At 38.2% G+C, this 21,597-nt stretch overlaps 1 protein-coding gene across 1 annotated transcript; it reads right to left on the bottom strand.

Annotated features, from left to right (window-relative positions):
- Nucleotides 1-2,005: 2,005 nt before the first annotated feature.
- Nucleotides 2,006-4,624, bottom strand: LOC128105371 (tripartite motif-containing protein 43-like). The gene is made up of 4 exons (XM_052730469.1): nucleotides 4,216-4,624; nucleotides 3,599-3,694; nucleotides 2,815-3,045; nucleotides 2,006-2,032 (listed from the first exon to the last, which is right to left on the bottom strand). Exons 1-4 carry the CDS (start codon nucleotides 4,621-4,623, stop codon nucleotides 2,006-2,008), a joined length of 762 nt encoding a protein of 253 aa, XP_052586429.1. The 5' UTR covers nucleotide 4,624.
- Between the last annotated feature and the right edge of the window lie 16,973 nt (nucleotides 4,625-21,597).

Here is a 21,597-nt window from a genome sequence, read left to right as displayed (position 1 = left end):
ACTTAAAAAACACTATAGTGCTGGATTGCAGTTTCCCCACTGGAGAAGAAAGGCCAGACAGGATTTTTGAACGTGCCAGGAGGGTACCGGTATATGAGGGAACTCTTGGCAACATTCACAAAACTTAAACATCCATCCTCACAATCAAGGAACACACCAACTCGGCCCAGTGGCTTCTCTATATAGTGCTGGAGTACTGGGCATGTGGTGAGGAGACTATAATGATTACCCTCCTTCACATACACAAGAAGAAATGCACCTTCAGATTCAATCAGTTGGTTTCTATTTCTTAACAAGGAATCCTTACAGACCCCTACAGCCCAATCCCAAGAGTCCTTCAAATCAATCTCCCAGTAATATTTCCCTGAGATGAAGCTCTGTGATCCCCAGAAAGCCAAATAGCATCCAACAGAATCTGCAGTTGAATCCTGACGGTGAGGTCTGAAGCTGAATCTTCTCATGACATTAAATAGGTTCATCTTGTAATGCAACATCGTTAAGTTACCAAAGAAAATGGGCACTGTGGGAAGAACCAACATTTTAGGTAAAATGACATTTCTCAGGTGAGAGAGGTCCATAGAGTCTTCATAGATTTTAAAAAGAGGTTAAATTTGGCTCAAATACACCAATGTCAAGGATTTCCACAAGAAAAGAGTGGTAGCATGCTGAAAAGACTTTAAATTACACCTGCCTAAGGGAAGATGAGTGCATTGCAGCAAGGGCCAGAGCAAAGGCTGTGCTCATGGATCTACATGAAAGTTATTTTTATGTAGATATAAGTAGTGATAACTTTCATATTGGTGTTTTCATTTGCATCTAACTGAGCATATTTATACTCAGAGAGAATCTAAATATACTCTAGCAGTGGATCCCTGAATGTATCTGTCCTCCTTTAACCTCTGGTTCATCTGATACTCTTTCCCTGTGAGGTGAAAATTGACTTTTAGATCTACAAGGGGGATTTAGACACTGCCTCATGTCCTATCAATTTGTTTCATTTCCATTGCTCATGATACATGGCTTTGTCTGTTAAGTTATTTTATGATTTTTTTGTTCCTTTTGTGATAGGGATTTGCTAATTGTCCTAGACTGGCAAGGAACTCACTATGTTGACCTGACTTCCTCAAACTCATTGACAGTCCTCCACACACTAGGTTTTTGATGCTGGGATTACTAGTGTGCACTTCTTTATCTTGTGTATTTTTTAATCTGTGGAGTAAAATGCGATGTAAGAAATTGATTTCTAACACATTCAAAGGAAAATAATCAAATATCTCCATCACTGGCTACACTTCCTTTGAATTATACTGTCCAGAGTGAAATAACCATTCTACTCAATGAACAACTGACAGTCTCTTTTCTGCCACGATTATATACAACATGATATTAGTATGCATTTCTGTTTGTTGGTTTGTTTGTAAGATGACCTTGTGATTCAATAATAATAGAATGTGACTTACCTAGACATATTTATAGGGAGTTAAAATATTTGTGTTGGCAAGGGATATCTCATTATTGGAGGGTAACTCTCATCATCTTATCAGTGGAGACACTCACCTTGGAACTGGTTGTAACTTTCAGTCAGTCCAGTGATGGGTAGTGCATTGAGCTCTGTCTTAATATCTTGTGGCATGCTCAGCTGCATTGACTCACTTCTGCAAGGAAAAGAAAATATTGTTCTGTGTGGTGCTAAAGATATGACACAGTGATTAGGAAAAACTTCATTCCAAGTTCAGCCAAACACCTCAGGTTACACAAGCCTGACAACTTGAGTTCAATCCTTGGAACCCTTGATGAAAAGAGTTGTTCCCTGAAAGTTGTCCTGTGACCTGCACACATGTGCATGTACATGTACACACACGTAAAAATAACAACACAAATGAAAGAATCCCACACTAAATCAATTGAATATTTTCTGTATAAAAGATATCTGCACTTTCCTAAGGCACGTTGGACAATATTATAGCATATTTCAGGTTATCCTGACTTGCACTGATAGCTAAACTCACCTTCTGAACATGTCGTCCAAACCCTGCAAAAAAAAAAAAACAAGAAATGCTTAGATATCTGAAGAAATGAAATACAATGTTAGCTTCTAATGTTCATATAAATATCAGTCACCATCACACCAATCTATCCTGGTAAATTATATTCATGTCCTAAGACAATGTCAACCAATTTGATAAGCAGAATTCGAATTGCTGATGAAATCAGACTGGAGAGTCAAATTTAGAGAAGGACATGGGTATCGACTGTACATAGCTTTTGAACCCCAAAATGTATACAAGCCATAGGGATACTTTAGCTAAAGATACTTCAAAAGGGTGGCCTCACCCCTGTATGGTGCTTCACATGTGTATTTCAGAATTGCAAGGTTAGAGGCCTGAGCATTACTGTGAGTTGCAAGGTATCATGTACTACCAAATAGGATCCTATCTCAAAATGCCATCCTCCTAAAGGATTCTCAAAAACATAGCGCTCAAACAGAAGAAATTAAGCCATAGGTAACTTTAAAATTGTGCACAATATACAAGTACAGGTAAAGAATGTTGGAAACAGAAATCCCTGAATTTCACTTTTCAGAGAAGCAAGGCACAAAAGCCAAAAGTTAGGACATATTTTCTAGAGAATCTATGGGCATAATTTCAAAGAGATTGTTCTTTCAAGATTATTACAGAATTTTGTTTCTCCAGAAAATTTCTGAAAAGGAAACTCCCCCAAAAATGCAGGATATATTGAAAGCTATCTTAGTATAACAATCACCACTGTGGGCCTCAGACAATAAAGCCTCTTCCTGCACTCCTCCATGCTCACCTGCAGCAGGACCACATATGGCTCCTGGGACATTGTCATTAGCTCCTGATACATTTCTCTTAGTTCTTTGCTCTTTTGGACCATTATTCCCTCACTTCTCCTGAGTTTCTCTAAAACACATTGGCCTTCATTTCTCATAGACTCAATATGTTTCTCTTCCTCTTCACAGAGGAGTGGATGTAGTTTCCTATACTCTGTCCTGATCAATTTTTCCCGAAAATTCAGGTAGTCCTGAAGAAAAAGGGACATTCCCAATCATATTTGCAAAGTATTTTGTCCTCCCTCATTCCATCCTCCTATGCTTAAATTCCACAAATGACTTCTATAACTCTGATGCACATACTGATTGACTGTCTCCACACCTCAGAAAATGTAAATGCCTCGGTTTCATTTATTTCTTCTTTATTAATTACACAGCCAATCCAACCGTAAGATGCATTTACACCTATATTAGAGGTGCAGAGGTGCCTAAAGAAAGGATTGATCATTCTTATGTTCACAAAGATATGAAACTCTGCATGTAGTAATTAGAATTCATGGTGTAGGCATAAAGTCTAACGCAGTGTGCACAACCGTCAGCAATTCACTCATTAGTCCCAGACACATCAGCCAGACACATCAGACCATTCTTTCTGAGACCAGAGACATATTATACACTCAGAATTAGAGGTGAGCAGGACACATATTCCAAGTATCCTATCCTAGACCTTATATTCAAATCTTGAATGGCTAATTTTGAAAATATCTGCATCAAGCAGATTTTAAGCATGGTTCTCATACTCACCGTCCAAAGAGTTCTCATTAAGTTAACTGACTCTAAATTCTCTTGATTTTCTTGGACCTTCTCCCATAAAGATGCCATTTGCTTCAAAAGTCTGTCCTGTAAAAAAAACAATGAATACCAATTTTGAAAAATATAACTGATAGACAGACTCTGGGGCAATTAATACAATTATTCTAGTGAGAGTGACAGCATCAAAATTATCCTTCAATTTTTTCTTTTTGTAACTATGAATTTTAGATAAGAACACAGAATTAGAAAATGCAGTTTACCTTTTGCTCAGGTATACTGATGAAAAATTTTGATTACATGCGTGGCTATACCTGACTCCAATGTACTTTTCTTAATTTAGTCTCCAGCCACAGACACTTTTAAAAGATAGGAAGTTAGTGTTGCACTTTCCAGTGACCTGGGCATAATGCATCATAAAATACAAATGATCTTTACACTCATGGGTCAAGGCATATTTACATTCCTAGTCACCCTTTCTTTATTAGCTGTTATTAAAGTGCCACCATTCTGAAAACAGTGCCTTTGTCATAATGAGGACCAGCATCTTCCTGTGGTTTGCTAAGCCTAACTCTCTCCAGCTTGCAAGTTCTCTCAGAAGCATCACTTACCATTTGATCCTCAGCAGCTGCTTCAATGGGAAAGTGTCTGTGTCCTCTGTGCTCATGGGAGTTAGAGCAGAGTGGACAGAGGAAGATCTTGTTCTCAGCACAGAAGATCCTCTTAGTATCCTTGTGGGTTACACACTTTTGCTCCTCAGAGCTCAGGTCCTTCATGAGGCTGGCTTGTCTGACAATGGACACCAGCTTCTTCAAAGCAATGTTGGTTCTCAATTCCTTCCCATATTGTTCTCTACACAAAGGGCATCGGAGAAGAGGTTGGATGTCTTCCCAGGAAAGGTGGAGGCAGGCTCGACAGAAGCTGTGACCACAGATTATGGTGACTGGGTCTGTCAGGCAACTCAGGCAGATGAAGCAGGTGAGTTCTTTCTGGAAGGCTTGTGAGATGTCTGACTCCATTTTTCTGAAGGAAGAAAAGCAAAAGAATTGCTATTATTTGACCCCAGAGAAGCCAGAAACAACACAAAAACTGATGCAAGTTGTGATTTAATTCTGTTATGGCAAAGAAGGCTTCATTTTTCAGGAACAAAATATCAAGACGAGTATAGGATTGCAGTTCCTGATCTTTCCTCTTTCACTCTTCTTGACAGAAATATAGATTAGTCTGATGTCCTTCTGAGCCATTCCACCTGCATCTTTTTTGGAGACTCCCTTCAAATTGGTGTCTTCATTGCTGGTCTGAGACATGCTTTCCAAGTGTTTATAAATAAATATACACTAGAGTGATCAAACTCCTTCAAGCCCACATGTTTGCCTTTCACTACAGACATAGATAGGTTAAACACACCCTTCTTTGTTGGCTATCCAAGAAAACACTCCCTATTTCACATGGTCCCTAGTAAATGCTTTGCTTGATTTCTGATTTTAGCATCTTAGTCCTTCACATCCTATTATCATGCCCCTTGACACCTGAAGGCAAAATTAGTTACTTGACTTCCTTCTGATGCAAATAGTTAACAAGAATAAGAATTATACTGGCTCATAATTCAAGGATATTGTCCATCATGGTGGGAAAGATATGGCGGGAGGAGTCTGTGGGAGCTGGTCTCATTGCATTCAAAATCAACAAGAAAAAAGTAAAAACAATTTCTGCTCAGCTCCTGTTCCCTTTTCCTTAGTTTGAAACCTCAAACTATGGAATGGTCAAGTGATCTCATGAGCATTTAGTGTGGATCTTACCAACTGTAGTGAATCTACTCCCCCAAAAATCCTTCACAGTCATTCTCAGAGATTTCCATATCTATCCTAAATCCCATCAAGTTGAATTCTAGGGTACTCTCCATGGAAACTTGTTTGTTTGCCAAAGATGCAGTTCCTGGCTTCAGTTTATTGGATGAACCTTGAGGTATAAATGAGGCTCTCATAGCTAGCAGATTTTCCTAGTTAATCAACAGGTGCCCATTGTTCCTTCTCTTTGAACATATACACAAATAAAGAATCTTGGATTGACTGAGAAAGACATCCCCTAATAACATCAGCTTCTGTGGTCTGAAGCAAATGGAGTCCATGGATTTAGCTGGTGGTCCTATTTACCTTGAAAATAATACTAATACTCATTGTCAAGATTATTTTAGAAAAGAGATGGAGACTCCAATGCTGCCTTCCTTAACATACCTAATCATCCCCATTTGGTATTTTTTTCTGTATATTAGATACTTCATTTTTTTGAATGGCTAATGACATTTATTGAAGGAGGGATGTGGTCTTAAATACAGGCTTACAGCACAATGGGAGAACCTGAGGGCAGAAGCTTGCTACTAATGTATTACAATCTTCCATCTAAGCTGTTAATGCCCAATATGCAGGATATACAGACAAGGAACTTCCCTTAAGCATTCAGGAGGGTGTAACCCAGCAGGGAATTAGCATAGGGAGGATATCAAGGTCAAGGTCAGCAAGCAAGGCAACAGTTATCCAAAACGGGGGCCAGGGACATACACAAGTCCCCCCTTTTACTAAAAAATGAGCTTCTGATACTTCATTCCAAATTCACAGAAGTAATGAAATCTGAATGCAGAATTAAAAAGTTGCACCAGATTATAACCAGGATCTACTTCCCTGAATAGAATATTGTGTTTAGTTTTCTCTAATTTAATCACATGTATACTTCCAACCTAGCAAATCAACCAATAGCAAGAAGAGCCAGTTTTTCAAAGATGGTAAACTATTATCAAGCATTATTTCACACTGTGATGTTTTCCTTTAGTTTACAACAGGAAAACACTATAATATTTTCCTTTGTTAAATAATGAGTTTTCACTTTTTTTTTTTTTATTTTTTTTTTTTTTTGGTTTTTTTTTTTTTTTTCGAGACAGGTTTTCACTTTTATACATAATAGTCATAGAATATATCTCTAAATACTAGTAATTATCAATCTGTTCCTAGCAATTATTTTTATATATTATACTTGTAAAATTAATTTAGAAGTGTTGATCTCACATCTATGAACTACATAAAGAAATACTCTATAAATATTCTTGAAATTTAAAGAAAGAACAAAATTGAGAAGTGGAATACCAGAGCAAAGAAAGACTGTGAATGAATAAACTAAAATTATCTATAGCTATAACTCAAAGTATATATACAAACCAAGATGACCTTATGGGAGCAAAATTTCTTTTGTAAATAGCCAAATTTTAAGCATTTTAAAGCAGAAACCTCAGTTTGGTAATAAATTAAAATAGAAATCACCAACGACTTTCAATCTTAAATTGTGCACTTACCCAAGAAATAGACTCCAGCCTCAGCAGTGTTTTGTGGAGACACAGCAATATTAGCTCAGCTCTGGGGTATGATCTTCAGTGTGTGGAGGAGATAGATCTAGCAGTCTAGGAGCCACAAGATGTGGAGACTCACTCTGTCTGGTCTAGAGAAGAATGAACCTGGCTGGCCCCTGGAGTGTCCTTATATACTCTCTAAAGACCACGCCCACTTCCTCCCATGTTGCTTTTACTGATGCTTGCTGTATGTGAGCTCCTATGAATAGCAGTATTCTAAATGGATGGAAGATTGAATTAACTCTATGGCCAGTATCCACAAACAAATCTCCACAACAAGGTTTCCTGAGTTCCTGCTTAGCTGGGTGTGGTAGCTCACACCTTTAATCCATAGAGTCCTAGAGAATGGGCTGCTGAAGCAGGAGGAGTTTTAGTTCTAAAAAAATAAATAATAAATAAATAAAGAGAAGTTTTGCTCTAATATTTCACAGTTTCTAAATATTTTGTGGTGTGCTAATATTTTTGCTTTTCTTTTTATAATTTCACCGTTAATGATATCAATCTGTGATTTTAGCAAATATCAACATTAAAGAATTCTCAAAAATTCTTTAGAATTTTGTTCAACTCATTTTTATCATATTCACCTCAACTGTGATCCCTTTCTCTACCCACTCAACTGTCTGTTCTTTTCTTTTTTCATTTTTTAATAAATACTTGGGAAAGCCAGGCAGTGGTGGCACATACCTTTAATCCTAGCATTCTGGAGGCAGAGGCATGGAGATCTCTGTGAGTTAGAGGCTAGCCTGATATACAAAATGAATTCAAATCTGTGCTCCAACAATCCACAGAGAAACCATGTCTGAAAAAAAACAATACTTGATTAACTAAAACCCAAGTGTCTCTGATTTTTCTTGTAGGGAAATTTCTTGATTGAATCATTTGAAGTTTAGGTGGGAAGCCCCACCTAAACTCAGATGTTTGAGGTGTGGGAATCCACCTTAAATCTTAGCTGAAGGCAGCTATGTAAAAGGACATGGAAGAAGGAAACTCTCACATCTTTGCTCTTTGTTTTCTTGCTCTCACTCTCACTGAAAAGTTCATCCCTTCACTGGTATAAGAGCCTATTTTGGGGGAGAATTTCTGTGATGGTATTGTGTTCCCCAAAATATTGTGCACCCTAATAAACTTATCTGAAGTCACAGACAGAACGGCCACTTGATACAAAGGCTAGAAAATGGTGGCACTCACACCTTTAATCCTAGCATTCCAGAGGTAGAAATCCCTCTGGAGCTCTGTGAGTTCAATGCCCCATTGGAAACAGCCAGGCCTGGTGACACACACGTGTAATCCCAGGAAGTGAGCCTTTAATCCCAGGGAGTGATGGCAAAAACAGAACGATATATAAGGATAAGGCGTGAAGATCAGAAACTAGAAGCTTTTAGCTGGTTAAGATTTCAGGCTTGGGAGCAGCAGTTCAGCTGAGATTCATTCTGGATGAGGACTAAGAGGCTTCCAGTCTGAGGAAACAGGATAAGCTGTGGAACTGGCCAGGTAAGGTGGCTGTGGCCTGTTCTGTCTCTCTGATCTTCCAGCATTCACCCCAATACCTGGCTCAGGTTTGATTTTATTAATAAGAACTTTTAAGATTCATGCTACAGATTTCAAATTATACTGAAGAGAAGCTCATAGATCCAGCCTTGTAGAGTGAACCACTCCTCTCTCTCTCTCTCTCTCTCTCTCTCTCTCTCTCTCTCTCTCTCTGCATGTGTGCCCATATTCATTTAGTTTTTACTTATTGATCTAGAAGCTCACACCTGATTCACAGGTAAGGTGAATCAGAATGTAATCTGTCCACCAAGCCAGAAGAATGGGGCATGCCCAAAGACCCATGAACAGACTCTAAGGAGGCTGGGATGATCTCTGCAGAGATCTCATGACTGGCAAGGCTCAGAATGACTTTGAGTTCAACATCTATGTCACTGAGTGAGAGACTGAGACACAGGCAAGACTTTCCTCATGTACCTTCTGCACCATGGTGCCTTTACCACTGATCATCAACCTCTGGGAAGGCAGCCTTGGAGGTAAAGCTTCTTACCAGGTCAGCAACCTGGATTTCACAGAAGAGAGCCAAGAGTGTTTGGCATGAGCAGAGCCTGAAAAAGAGCAGATTCAATCCCGCTTCCTCTATCCATTGTCTAAAAGATCTGTGGATGGGAGCATATTGGTCAGGTGATTTTGAAAAATATGAATGGGCAGCTTCACCTCTTCTTCTGCTCCACCAGATTCAGTCCACCCAGTCTCAACCCCAGCTCTGTTGAAGAACACCTGCTGCAATGTCCCTTTCTTCTCTGACCCCATCCCCAGTGGACCACAAAGATCTTCTCCTACAACCTTCCTTTCCTCAACTGATCCCATTATTTCAAGCTCCCATGCCAGCAGGCATTCATCTGGAAAACACCAGGTGAACAGTCTAGGGAAACAAAGCCCTGAAACCAAACCACTGTAGGCAGACTTTTCTTTCCTGCCCACCAGGAAAGTTACCAAATAACTGACACTTAGAATTAATGCAAATTATACATGCTTGGTCAATAGCTAATTCTTATTACTAACTAATTCTTACAACTTAAATTAACCCATTTCTGTTAATACATAGGTATTGCCACATGGCTCATGGCTTTACCTGTTCTCCAGTATGTCTTATTTCCTCTGTATATCCTGGAGACCTGTTAGACTCTGCCCTCATTTCCAGCATTCTCTCTGCCCTGAAAATCCTGCCTTGCCATCTATCAATCAGCTTTATATTAACAATGAGAGCAATAGATATTTACAAAGATTGTTCCACAACATACCAAAGCAGACCCTGAATATTCCAATTTAGCTGAAAGCACTAGAAAAAGACCTTAAAACAGTCAGTATGAAGATGATAGAGGTTCTTAATGAGGAAATTAATAAATCTCTTAAAGAAATTGATGAAAATACAAGCAAACAGTAGAAGGAAATGAATAAGTTTCTTAAATAAATACAGTAAAACACAAAGAAACAGAAGAAGGAAATGAATAAAGCAGTTCAAGACCTGAAAATGGAAATAGAATCAACAATAACAAAAAAAACCCAACTGAGGGAATTCTGTAAATGAAAAACTTAGAAATTTGAACAGGAACCACAGAGGCAGGCTTCACCAACAGAATACAAGAGATGGATGAGAGAATATCAGATGTCGATGATATGATAGAAGAAACTGATACATTAGTAAAGAAAATGTTAACTCTAAAAAACTTCTGGCACAAAATATCCAGGAAATATGGGACACTATGAAAAGACTAAATCTAAGAATAATAGGAATAGAGGAAAGAGAAGAAACATAGCTCAAATGCCCAGAAAATATTTTCAACAAGACTGTAGAATAAAATTTTCTTATCCTAAAAAAGGAGTTGTGAATAAAAGTACAAGAAGCATGCAAAGCACTAAACAGGTGGGACCAGAAAAGAAAGTTCCCTTGAGCACATAATCAGAATACTAAATATATAGAACAATGAAAAAATATTAAAAGTTACAAGGGGAAAAGACCAAGTGACATATAAAGGCAGACCAATTAGAATTACATCTGACTTATCCATGGACACTCTAAAAGCCAGAGTAGCCTGGAAAGATATTCTACAGACTCTAAGACACCACAGCACAGATGCCAGCTCAGAGTACTATACCCAGCAAAACTTTCCATCACCATAAATAAAGCTGTGGTGGTTGAAAGAGAATGGTCCCAAAGGGAGTGGCACTAGAAGGAGATGTGGCTTTGGTGGCGTAGGTGTGGTCTTGTTGAAGGAAGTATATCATGTGGAGGCAGTGTTTGAGTTCTCATATATGCTCAAGATATTGCCCAGTGTTTCAGATCACTTTTTGTTGCTTGCTTGCAAGATGTAGATTCTCAGCCACTTTTCTAGCAACATGTCTGCCTGCATTCTGCCATGTCGCACTGTGATGATAATGGACTAAACCTCTGAAAATATAAACAAGCCATCCCAATTAAATGTTTTCCTTTATAAGAGTTGCCAGGTCATGGTGTCTCTTCACAGCAATAGAAACCCTAACTAAGATAAAAGCCAATTTTAATCAGTATATATCTACAAATTTAGTCCTACAGAAGGTGCTAGAAGGAAAATTGCAACCTAAGGAGGTTAACTACACCCATGAAAACACAGGGAATAATCTCACACCAGCAAGATTAAAAGAAGGTAAAATACACACACACACACACACACACACACACACACACACACACACACACACCATCACCATCACCATCACCATCACCACCAACACCACCACCACCACAACAGCAACAACACAACAGAAATCAACAGTCATTGGTCATTGATATCTCAAAAGCTATGATCTCAATCGCCCAATAGAAAGACATAGACATAGACAGAATGGATATGAAAACAGGATCTATCCTCTTGCATCCAAGAAACATGCCTCAAAATCAAGGAGAGGCATTACCTCAGGGTAAAGGTTTAAAAAAAGATATTCCAAGCAAAAGAACCTAAGAAGCAAGGTGGTGTAGCCATTTTAATACCTAACAAAACAGACTTCAAACCAAAACTAATTAAAAGAGATGAGAAAGGACACTACAAACTCATCAAAGAAAAAATCCACCAAGATAATATTTCAGTTCTTAACAACTATGCCCCAAACACAGGGGCACCAAAGTTTGTAAAAAGCAACACCACTACAGCTTATATCATACATTGACCCTCACACAGTGACAGTGGGTAACTTCAATACCCCACTCATACCAATATGCAGGTCATCCAGACAAAAACTAAACAGGGAAATACTTGAGCTAACAAATGCTATAAACTAAATAGAGCAAACATGTTTATAGAACATTTCACTCAAACTAAAAAGAATATTCCTTCTTTGCACCTCATTGAACTTTCTCCAAAACTGGCCACATACTTGGACACAAAGCAAGTCTCAACAGATACAAAAAAATTGAAATAGATCACTGCATCCTATTAAGCCACCACAGAATAAAGGTTGATATCAACAGAAATCTTACAAACTCATGGAAACTGAACAATCATCATGGCAGTAAACATGGTGGCACACAGGCAAACAAGGTATTGGAGAGGTAGCTGAGAGTTCTACATGTGGTTTGGCAGGAAGAGAGAGATAGACACTGGGCTTGGCTTGCACTTCTGAAACCTCAAAACCCATTGACACACTTCTTCCAAAAGGGCCATACCTACTCCTACCAGGCCAGATCAATTTATAATGTAACTCACTTTGAGGCTATATAGGGCATTTTCATTTAAACAACTAAAAAATTTTTCAGAATTAAATAAAAATAAATACACAACATGCCCAAAATTATGGGACACAATGAAAGAGGGGTTTTTCTTTTTAGTTTATTCTCTCACACAATAGTTCCTGTCTTCATGCTCTACTCCATCCCCTCCTCATAATCCCCTCATCTCTTTCGCCCAGATACACTACTACTCTGTTTCCCTTTAGAAAAGAGAAAACCTAGAGGTTTTAAGAGGCAAATCTATAGCACTAAGTACCTACATAAAAAATTAATTAAAAAAACTGAAGTGATCTTATAATAGCAGTATAACAGAACAATTGAAATGCTAGAACAAAAAGAAGAAATCACACACAAAGGAGTGAATGGCAAGAAATAATCAAACCCAAGTCTGAAATCAAAGTAGAAACAAAAAGAGTAATTGATTCTTTGAGAAAATAAATATGATAGATAAACCCTCATCCAAATTAACTTAAAGTCAGAGAGAAAATGTCCAAAGTAACAAAATTTGAAATGAAAAGGAAGGCATAACAACAGACACAGAGGAAATCCATAGAATCATGAGGACATAGTTTAAAAACCTGTACTCCACTAAATTGGAAAAATCTAAAAGAAATGGATACTTTTCTGAATAGGTACCACTTACAAAAGTAAAATGAAGATCAGGCAAGCAATTTAAATTGACCTATAACTCCTAGTGAATTAGAAACAGTCATTAAAAGTCTCCCTACTAAAAATAGCCTAGGACCAGATGTTTTCAGTGCAGAATTCACCAGACATTCAAAAATGCCAATACTCTGCAAATTATTCCACAAAATAGAAATAAAAGGAACATTGCCCAATTCATTTTATGAGGACACAGTTTTCCTGATACCAAAACCACATGAATACTCAACAGAGAAAGAGAGTTACAGACCACTTTCCCTTATGAACTTAGATACAAAAATACTCAATAAAATACTTGCAAACCAAATCCAGGAATACATCATATAGATCATCCGCCATGATCAAGGAGGCTTCATCTGAGAGATACAGGGATGGGACAACATGTGAAAATAAATATATGTAATCCACCATATAAACAAACTGAAGGAAAAAACAACACAGGATCATCTCAGTAGATGGAGCAAAGACCTTTAACAGAATCCAACACCTCTTCATGATTAAAGTCCAGGAGTGTTTAGGGACATAGGGGACATACTCAACATAATAAAGGCAGTTTACAGCAAGCCTGTAGCCAACATCAACATAAATGGAGAGAAACTCAAAACAATTCCACTAAAATCACAAGGCAAGGTTGTCCATTCTCTCCAGACCTATTCAATATTCTACTTGAACTCTTAACTAGAACAATAAGACAACTAAAGAAAACCAAAGGGATGCAAACATGCAAAGGGAGAAGTCAAAGAATCTTTATTTGCAGATTGTATGATAGTATACATAAGTGAACCTAAAAATTCCACCAGGGAACACATACACCTGATAAACCTTTCAGCAAAGTAACTGGATACAAAAATAAACTCATAAAAATCAGTAGCCCTCCCATATACAAATGACAGGCTGAGAAAAAATTCAAAGAAACACACCTATTCCAATAGCCACTAATAATATAAAATATCTGGGGTAACTCTAATCAAGAAAGTAAAGGATTTATATGATGAAAACTTCAAGTCTTTGAAAAAACATTGAAGAAAATATTAGAAGATGCAAAGATCTCCCATGCTCATGGATCAATAGGAGTAACATAGTAAAAATGGCCATCTGAACAAAAGCAATACAGATTCAATGTAATCCCCATCAAAATTTCAACACAATTCTTCAGAGAACTTGGAAGAACAATTTTTAGCTTCATATCAAAACCCAAAAAATCTAGGATAGCTAAAACAATCCTGAACAATAGAAGAGCTGCTGGAGATCTCACTATTCCTGATTTCAAGTTGTACTGGAAAGCTATATTAAAAAAAGCCCATATAGTAGTAGCATAAAAAAAGACACATTGATGCATGGAATAGGATTGAAGAACCAGGCACAAATCCATACTCTTTTGGCACCTGATTTTTATAAAGAAGCCAGAAATACACTTTGGGAAAAAAAAGCATCTTCAACACATGGTTCTGGTAAAATAGGATGTCTGCATGGGGAAGAATGAAAAATAGATTCATACCTACAACCTTCACAAAACAACTCCAAATAGATGAAAGACCTCAACACAAAGCCAGATACACTGAACCTTATAGAAGAGAAAGTAGGGAATAGTCTTGACTCATAGACACAGGAGATGACTTCCTGAACAGAACACTGTTAGCATGGGCACAAAATTTGACAATTAATAAATGGGAACTCATGAAACTGAAAAGGACACCATCATTCCTACAAAGTGACAGCCTACAGAATGGAAAAAGGTTATACCAACTCCACATCTGGTAGAAGATTAATATCCAATGCAGCACAAATCTTAAAGAGTCTTATTAATAAAAAACTCGGGAGCCAGATATTGGAATGAACACTGAAAGATCAGAGAAGCAGAACAAGCTACAGCTAACTTCACCTTGCCAACTTCTCAGCCCATCCTGTTTCCTCAAACTGGAAGCCTCTGAGTCCTCACCCAAATGGATCTCAGCTGAACTGCTGCTGAAAACCTAAATGCTGAAAGGGTTCTAGTCACTGGTTTTCACGCCCTATATACCTTTATGCTTCCTGCCATCACTTCCTAGGATTAAAGGCATGTGTCACCATGCCTGTCTGTTTCCAGTGTGGCCTTGAAATCACAGAGATCTGGATGGATGCCTCCAGAATGCTAGGATTAATGGTGTGTGTGCCACCATTTTCTGGCCTCTATGTCTATCTAGTGACTGTTCTGTTCTCTGACTCCAGATAAGTTTATTAGGGTGCACAATATATTGGGGGACACAATATCACCACAATCCAAAATATGGAAAAAACTCAAAACTAGATATCAAGTAACCAAATAACCCGATTAAAAATGGGGTACAAATCTAAACAGAATTCTTAATAGACAATTACTGCTCTTGGGCAAATATTCAAATGACACTTCATCCTACCACAGGGAAACATGTTCAACCATATTCATTGCTGCTCTTCATTACTGCCAGAAATTGGAAACAACCTAGATTTCCCTCAACAGAAGAATAAAGTAAATGTGCTACAAAATGGACTATTACTCAGCTGTTTAAAAAATAACATCTTGAAAAACAACAGCTGGATAGCCCTGCTCTCTTGACCCTAGCTTCCAGGGGTACATCTCATGCCTCACCCCACCCACTGACACCAACGCCCCAGAGATCCTGTAACACCCTCTGCCTATCCCCAGAAATTCCCATCTCATCAGTGATGACCAGGTCCACCTGCACCTGGAGGAGGAGCTACCACAGGTACCACCTGCACCTAGAGGAGGATGTGAGTGTGTGGACTTTAAGCTAGACAGCCCTGCTCTCTAGTCCTTAGCACCCAGGGGCACATCTCATGCCTCTCCCCCCGCCCAGACATCAAAGCCCCAGAGACCCAGCGGCACCCTCCCCATACCCTCAAACATCCCCTGAGGCATCAGTGACCACCAGAGCCACAGGCCCCACCTGCACCAAGTGGAGGAAGAGATGGTAGACTACAGTGTAAGAATATATTCAACAACATAAAGAGCAATATGGCACCACCAGAAACTAGTGGTTCTATGACTACAAGATATGAACACCCCAATGTAGAAGCAGAAGAACACAACCTAAAAAATATCTTTATAAAGAGGATAGAGACCCTTAAAAAGGAAATGAAAAACTCCCTTAAAGAAATGGAGGAAAAGACAAACAAAAAAATTGGAAGAGATCAATAAATTCCTTAAAGAGAGCCAAGAAAAAACAAACAGGTGAAGGAAACAGTTCAAGACTAGAAATCTGAAATAGAGGCAATAAAGAAAACACACCCTAAGGGAATTCTGGAGAGGGAAAATCTGAGTAAATCATAAGGAACTACAGATGCAGGCATAACAAACAGAATACAAGAGAAGGAAGAGAGAATCTCAAGTGTTGAAGATATGATCGAAGAAATAGATTCATTAGTCTGCTAAATCCAACAAATTCTTAACACAAAACATCCAGGAAATCTGAGATACCATGAAAAGACCAAATATAAGAATAATAGGGAAAGAAGAAAGAGAAGAATTTCAGCTTAAAGGCATAGAAAATACATTTAACAAAATCATAAAAGAAAAATTTCCCCACCTAAAGAAGGACATGCCTATGAAACTACAAGAAGCTTACAGAACACCAAATAGACTGGACCAAAACAAGTCCCCTCATCATATAACCATCAAACCACTAAACATACAGTATAAAGAAAGAATATTAAGAGTTACAAAGAAAAAAGTCAAGTAATATATAAAGGCAGACCCATCAGAATTACACTCAACTTCTCAGTGGAGACTCTGAAAGCCAGAAGGCCCTGGACAGACTTTCTGCATACACTAATAAACCATGGTTAACAGGCCAGACTACTATACCCAACAAAGCTTTCAATCATCATAGACAGAGAAAACAAGATATTCCATGTCAAAGCCAGATTTAAATAATACCTATCCACAAAACCAGCCCAACAGAAAATACTAGAAGAAAAACTCCAACCCAAGGAAGTTAGGTGCACTCACAAAAACACAGGCAATACATAACCTCACACCAACAAACCCCAAAGAAGGGAAACACACAAGCACTACCACTACCAACCCCCAAACCGAAAATAGCAGGAATTAACAACTACTGGTCATGAATATCCCTTAACATCAATAGACTCAATTCACATATAAAAAAGACTCAGGCTAACAGAATGGATATGAAAACAGGACCCATTTTTCTGCTGCATACCAGAAAGACACCTCAACCTCAAAGACAGACATCATCTCAGAGTAAAGGGTCGGGAAAAGATTTTCCAATCAAATGGACCTAAGAAACAAGTTGGTATAGCTATCCGAATATCTAACAAAATAGACTTCAAACTAAAATCAGTCAAAAGAGATGGAGAAAGACATTTCATATTCATCAGAGGAAAAACCCATCAAGATGAAGTCTCAATTCTAAACATCTATGCCCCAAATATAAGAGCATCCACATTTGTAAAAGAAACATGACTAAAGCTTAAATCACACATCAAACCACACACACCAATAGTGGGAGACTTCAACACCCCACGCTCACCACTGGACAGATCTGCAAGACAGAAACTTAACAGGATTAACAGAAATAAGGTAAAACATGTTATGACTCAAATAGACATAACAGACATGTATAGAACTTTTCATCCAAACACAAAAGAATGTACCTTCTTCTCAGCCCGCACAGAACCTTCTCTAAAATTGACCACATATTTGGTAACAAAGCAAACCTCAGCAGATAAAAAAAAATGGATTAGCCCCCTTTTATCTTATGGGTTCACTATGGCTTAAAGTCAAAATTAAACAACAATACTAATGTAAAAAAGCCTACAAACTCATGGAAATTGAACAATGTTCAACTGAATCACCATGGGGTCAAAGTAGAAAGAAAGAAAGAAATTAAAGACTTCTTAGAATTCAATGAAATGAATGCAGAGCATACCCAAAATATGGTACTTTGTGAAAGCAGTGCTAAGAAGAAAGTTCATAGTACTAAGTGACTACATAAAGAGCATGGAGAAATCAAACTAGTGATTTAACAGCACAACTGAGAGCTCTAGAACCAAAAGAAAAAAATCTCATCCAGGAAGAGTAGAGTACAGGAAATAATTAAATTGAGGGCTGAATTCAATAAAATAGAAATAAAGAGAACAATACAAAGAATCAATGACACAAAGAGTTGGTTCTTTGAGAAAATCAGTAAGATAGACAAACTAACCAAAAGGCAGAGAGAAAATATCCAAATTAACAAAATTAGAAATAAAAAGGAAGACATAACAACAGACACTGAGGAAATTTGGAGAACCATTAGATCATACTTCAAAAGCCTGTTCTCCACAAAATTGGAAAATGTAAAAGAAGTGGACAATTTTCTGGATAGGTACCAAATAACAAAATTAAGTCAAGAGTAGATAAACAATTTAAATAAATTTATAACCTCTAAGGAAATAGACTCGGTCATCAAAAGTCTCCAAACCAGAAAAAGCCCAGGACCAGATGTTTTCAGCACAGAATTCTATCAGAATTTCAAAGAAAAGCTAAGACCAGTACTCCTCAAGTTGGTCCACACTATAGAAACAGAAGGAACATTGCCAAACTCTTTATGAGGTTACAGTTTCCCTGATACCCAAACCAAACAAAGACACAACTAAGAAAGAATTACAGACCAGTCTCCCTCATGAACAATGAAACAAAAATACTCAAATTCTGGCAAACTGAATCCAAGAACATTTCAGAAAAGTCATCCACCATGATCAAGTAGTCTTATTTCCAGAGATGCAGGGATGGGTCAACATATGAAAAATTGTAAATTCTATCCACCATATAAAACAAACAGAAAGGAAAAAAAGCACATGATCATCTCATTAGATGCTGAAAAAGCCTTCGACAAAATCCAGCCCCTTCATGATAAAGGTCTTGGAGAGATCAAGGATATAAGGAACATACTGAAACATAATAAAGGCAGTATACAGCAAGCTTACAGCCAACACCAAACTAAATGGGGAGAAACTCAAAGCAATTCCACTGAAATCAGGCAACTAGACAAAACTGTCCACTCTCTCCATTATTTATTCAATATAATATTCATAGTTCTATCTATAGCAATAAGACAAAAGGATATCAAGGGGATACAAATTGGAAAGGAAGAAGTCAAACTTTCACTATTTGCAGATGATATTATAGTATACAAAAGTGACCCCAAAAATTCTACCAGGGTGCTCCTATAACTAATAAACTTCTGTAATGTGGAAGGATATAAGATTAACTCAAGAAATCAGTAGCCCCCCTATATACAAATGATAAACAGGCTGAGAAAGAAATAAAAGAAGCATCATTCTTAACAATAGCCATAAACAACATAAAATATCTTGGGGTAACTCTAACTAAACAAATGAAAGACATGTATGACAAGAAATTCAAGTCTTTAAAGAAAGAATTTGAAGAAGATATCAGAAAATGGAAAGATCTCCCATGTTCATGGATAGGGAGGATTAACATAGTAAAAATGGCAATCTTACCAAAAGCAATCTACAGATTCAATGCAATCCCCATCAAAATCCCAACACAATTCTTCACAGACCTGGTAAGAACAATACTCAATTTCATATGGAAAAACAAAACACCCAGGATAGACAGGATAGACAAAAGATAGACAATAAAACAACCTCTTGAGGTATCACAATCCCTGGCTTCAAGCTCTAATATAGAACTACAGTAATAAAAACAGCTTGGTATTGGCATAAAAACAGACATGTAGATCAATGGAAATGAATCGAAGACTCTGACATTAATCTAAACACCTATGAACACCTGATTTTTGACAAAGAAGCTAAAATTATACAAAAGAAAGAGTCTTCAACAAATGGTGCTGGCAAACCTGGATGTGGACATGTAGAAAAATGAAAATAGATCCATACCTATCCCCATGCAAAAAACTCAAGTCCAAATGGATCAAAGACCTCAACATAAATCCAGTTACACTGAACCTGATAGAAGAGAAAGTAGGAAGTGGCATCCAATGCATTGGCACAGGAGACCACATCTTAAATATCACACCAGTAACACAGACACACATAGCAACAATTAATAAATTGGACCTCTTGAAACGGAGAAGCTTCTCTAAGGCAAAGGACACAGTAAATAAGACAAAAATGGGAGCCTACTGAATGGGAAAAGTTCTTCACCAACCACACATCTGACACAGGACTGATCACCAAAATATATAAAGAACTCAAGAAAGTAGACATCAAAATACCAAATAATCCAATTAAAAATGGGGTACAGAGCTAAACAGAAGTCTCAACAGAACAATATCAAATGGCTGAAAGACATTTAAAGCATTGTTCACCATCCTTAGCCTTCAGGGAAATGCAAATCAAAATAACATTGAGATATCATCTTACACCTGTCAGAATGACTAAAATTAAAATCACTGATGACAGCTTATGTTGGAGAGGATGTGGAGTTAGCAGACACACCTCCATTGCTGGTGGGAGTGCAAATTTATACAGCCATGTTGGAAACCAGTAGTTGGTTTTTCAGAAAATTGTGTATCAGTCTGCCTCGAGACCCAGCAATACCACTATTGAATGTATACTGAAAAGATGCTCAACCATACCACAAGCAAACTTGAAATAATCATCCTGAGTGAGGTAACTCAGAACCAGAAAGACAAACACAGTTTGTACTCTCTCTTAAATGGATATTAGATGCAAAGTAAAGGATAACCAGGCTACAGTCCACAACCCTAGAAGGACACACATGGAAAGGCCCCAGGAAGGGAAAATAGTTAAGATCTTTGAGGTAATCTGGGAGGGCAGATAAAAGGAAAGTGATAGGGGATGTGAACAGAAGGGCCTGAGATGCCCGAGTGGAGGGAGGGACAGAGAGGGAGAACAAAGGAAGAGATATCTTGGTAGAGGGAACACTGAGAGGATTAGGGAGAAACTTAGTACTAGGGAAATCCTGAGGAATCCACAAGGATGTCACCAACTAAGACTCCTAGCAATAATAGAAAGGGTGCCTGAACAACCTTCCCCTGTAATCAGATTAGTGACTACCCTAAATGTCACCCTAGAACCTACATTCAGTAATTGATAGAAGCAGATGCAGTGATCCACAACCAAGCACTAGGCTGAAATCCTAGACTTCAGTTGAAGAGAAGGAGGAGAGATCACAGGAGCAAGTGAGGTCAAGATCATGATGGGGAAAACCACAGAGACAGCTGACCCAAACTGGTGGGAGGTCATGGACAGCTGGGGAACATGCATGGGATGGAATGAGGCCCTCTGAACATGAATGACAGTTACATGGCTATATCTGTTTGAGGAGCTTCTGACAGTGGACCAGGACTTTTCCCAGGTGCAAGAAATGATTTTTTGGAACAAATTCCCAAGTGTGGTATACCCTGCTCAGCCTTGATAAGGGGGGTGGGGTGGGTGGTGGGTGGATGGGGGAAGCTTGGTCCTGCCTCAGCTTAGTATGCCAGACTTGGTTGGCTTCCAAACAGAGGCCTTACCCTCTCTGAGGAATGGATGGTGCTGGTAAGATGGGGGGCAATTGAGGTGGGGTGGGAGGAGAGGGTGAGCTGGGACTGGTATGTAAAATGAAAAAAAAGGACTTTTTTTAAAGATAGAAAGAAGGAAAGAGGGAGGGAGGGAGGCAGGGAGGGAGGGAGGGAGGGAGGGAAGGAA

Source organism: Peromyscus californicus, unplaced genomic scaffold, assembly GCF_007827085.1.
Source record: "Peromyscus californicus insignis strain IS unplaced genomic scaffold, ASM782708v3 Scaffold_11__1_contigs__length_118956290, whole genome shotgun sequence".
Classification (NCBI taxonomy): domain Eukaryota; kingdom Metazoa; phylum Chordata; class Mammalia; order Rodentia; family Cricetidae; genus Peromyscus; species Peromyscus californicus.
The sequence above is the reverse complement of the archived record's forward strand: the minus strand, read 5'-3'. Positions and strand labels throughout refer to the sequence as shown.

Coding starts and splice junctions, on each gene's coding strand:
- LOC128105371 (XM_052730469.1), bottom strand. CDS start 4,623: ATGGAGTCAGACATCTCACAAGCCTTCCAGAAAGAACTCACCTGCTTC. Junction 3,695..4,215: donor CAGCTGCTGAGGATCAAATG/GTAAGTGATGCT, acceptor TTTTTTTTACAG/GACAGACTTTTGAAGCAAAT. Junction 3,046..3,598: donor TAATGAGAACTCTTTGGACG/GTGAGTATGAGA, acceptor CTTTTTCTTCAG/GACTACCTGAATTTTCGGGA.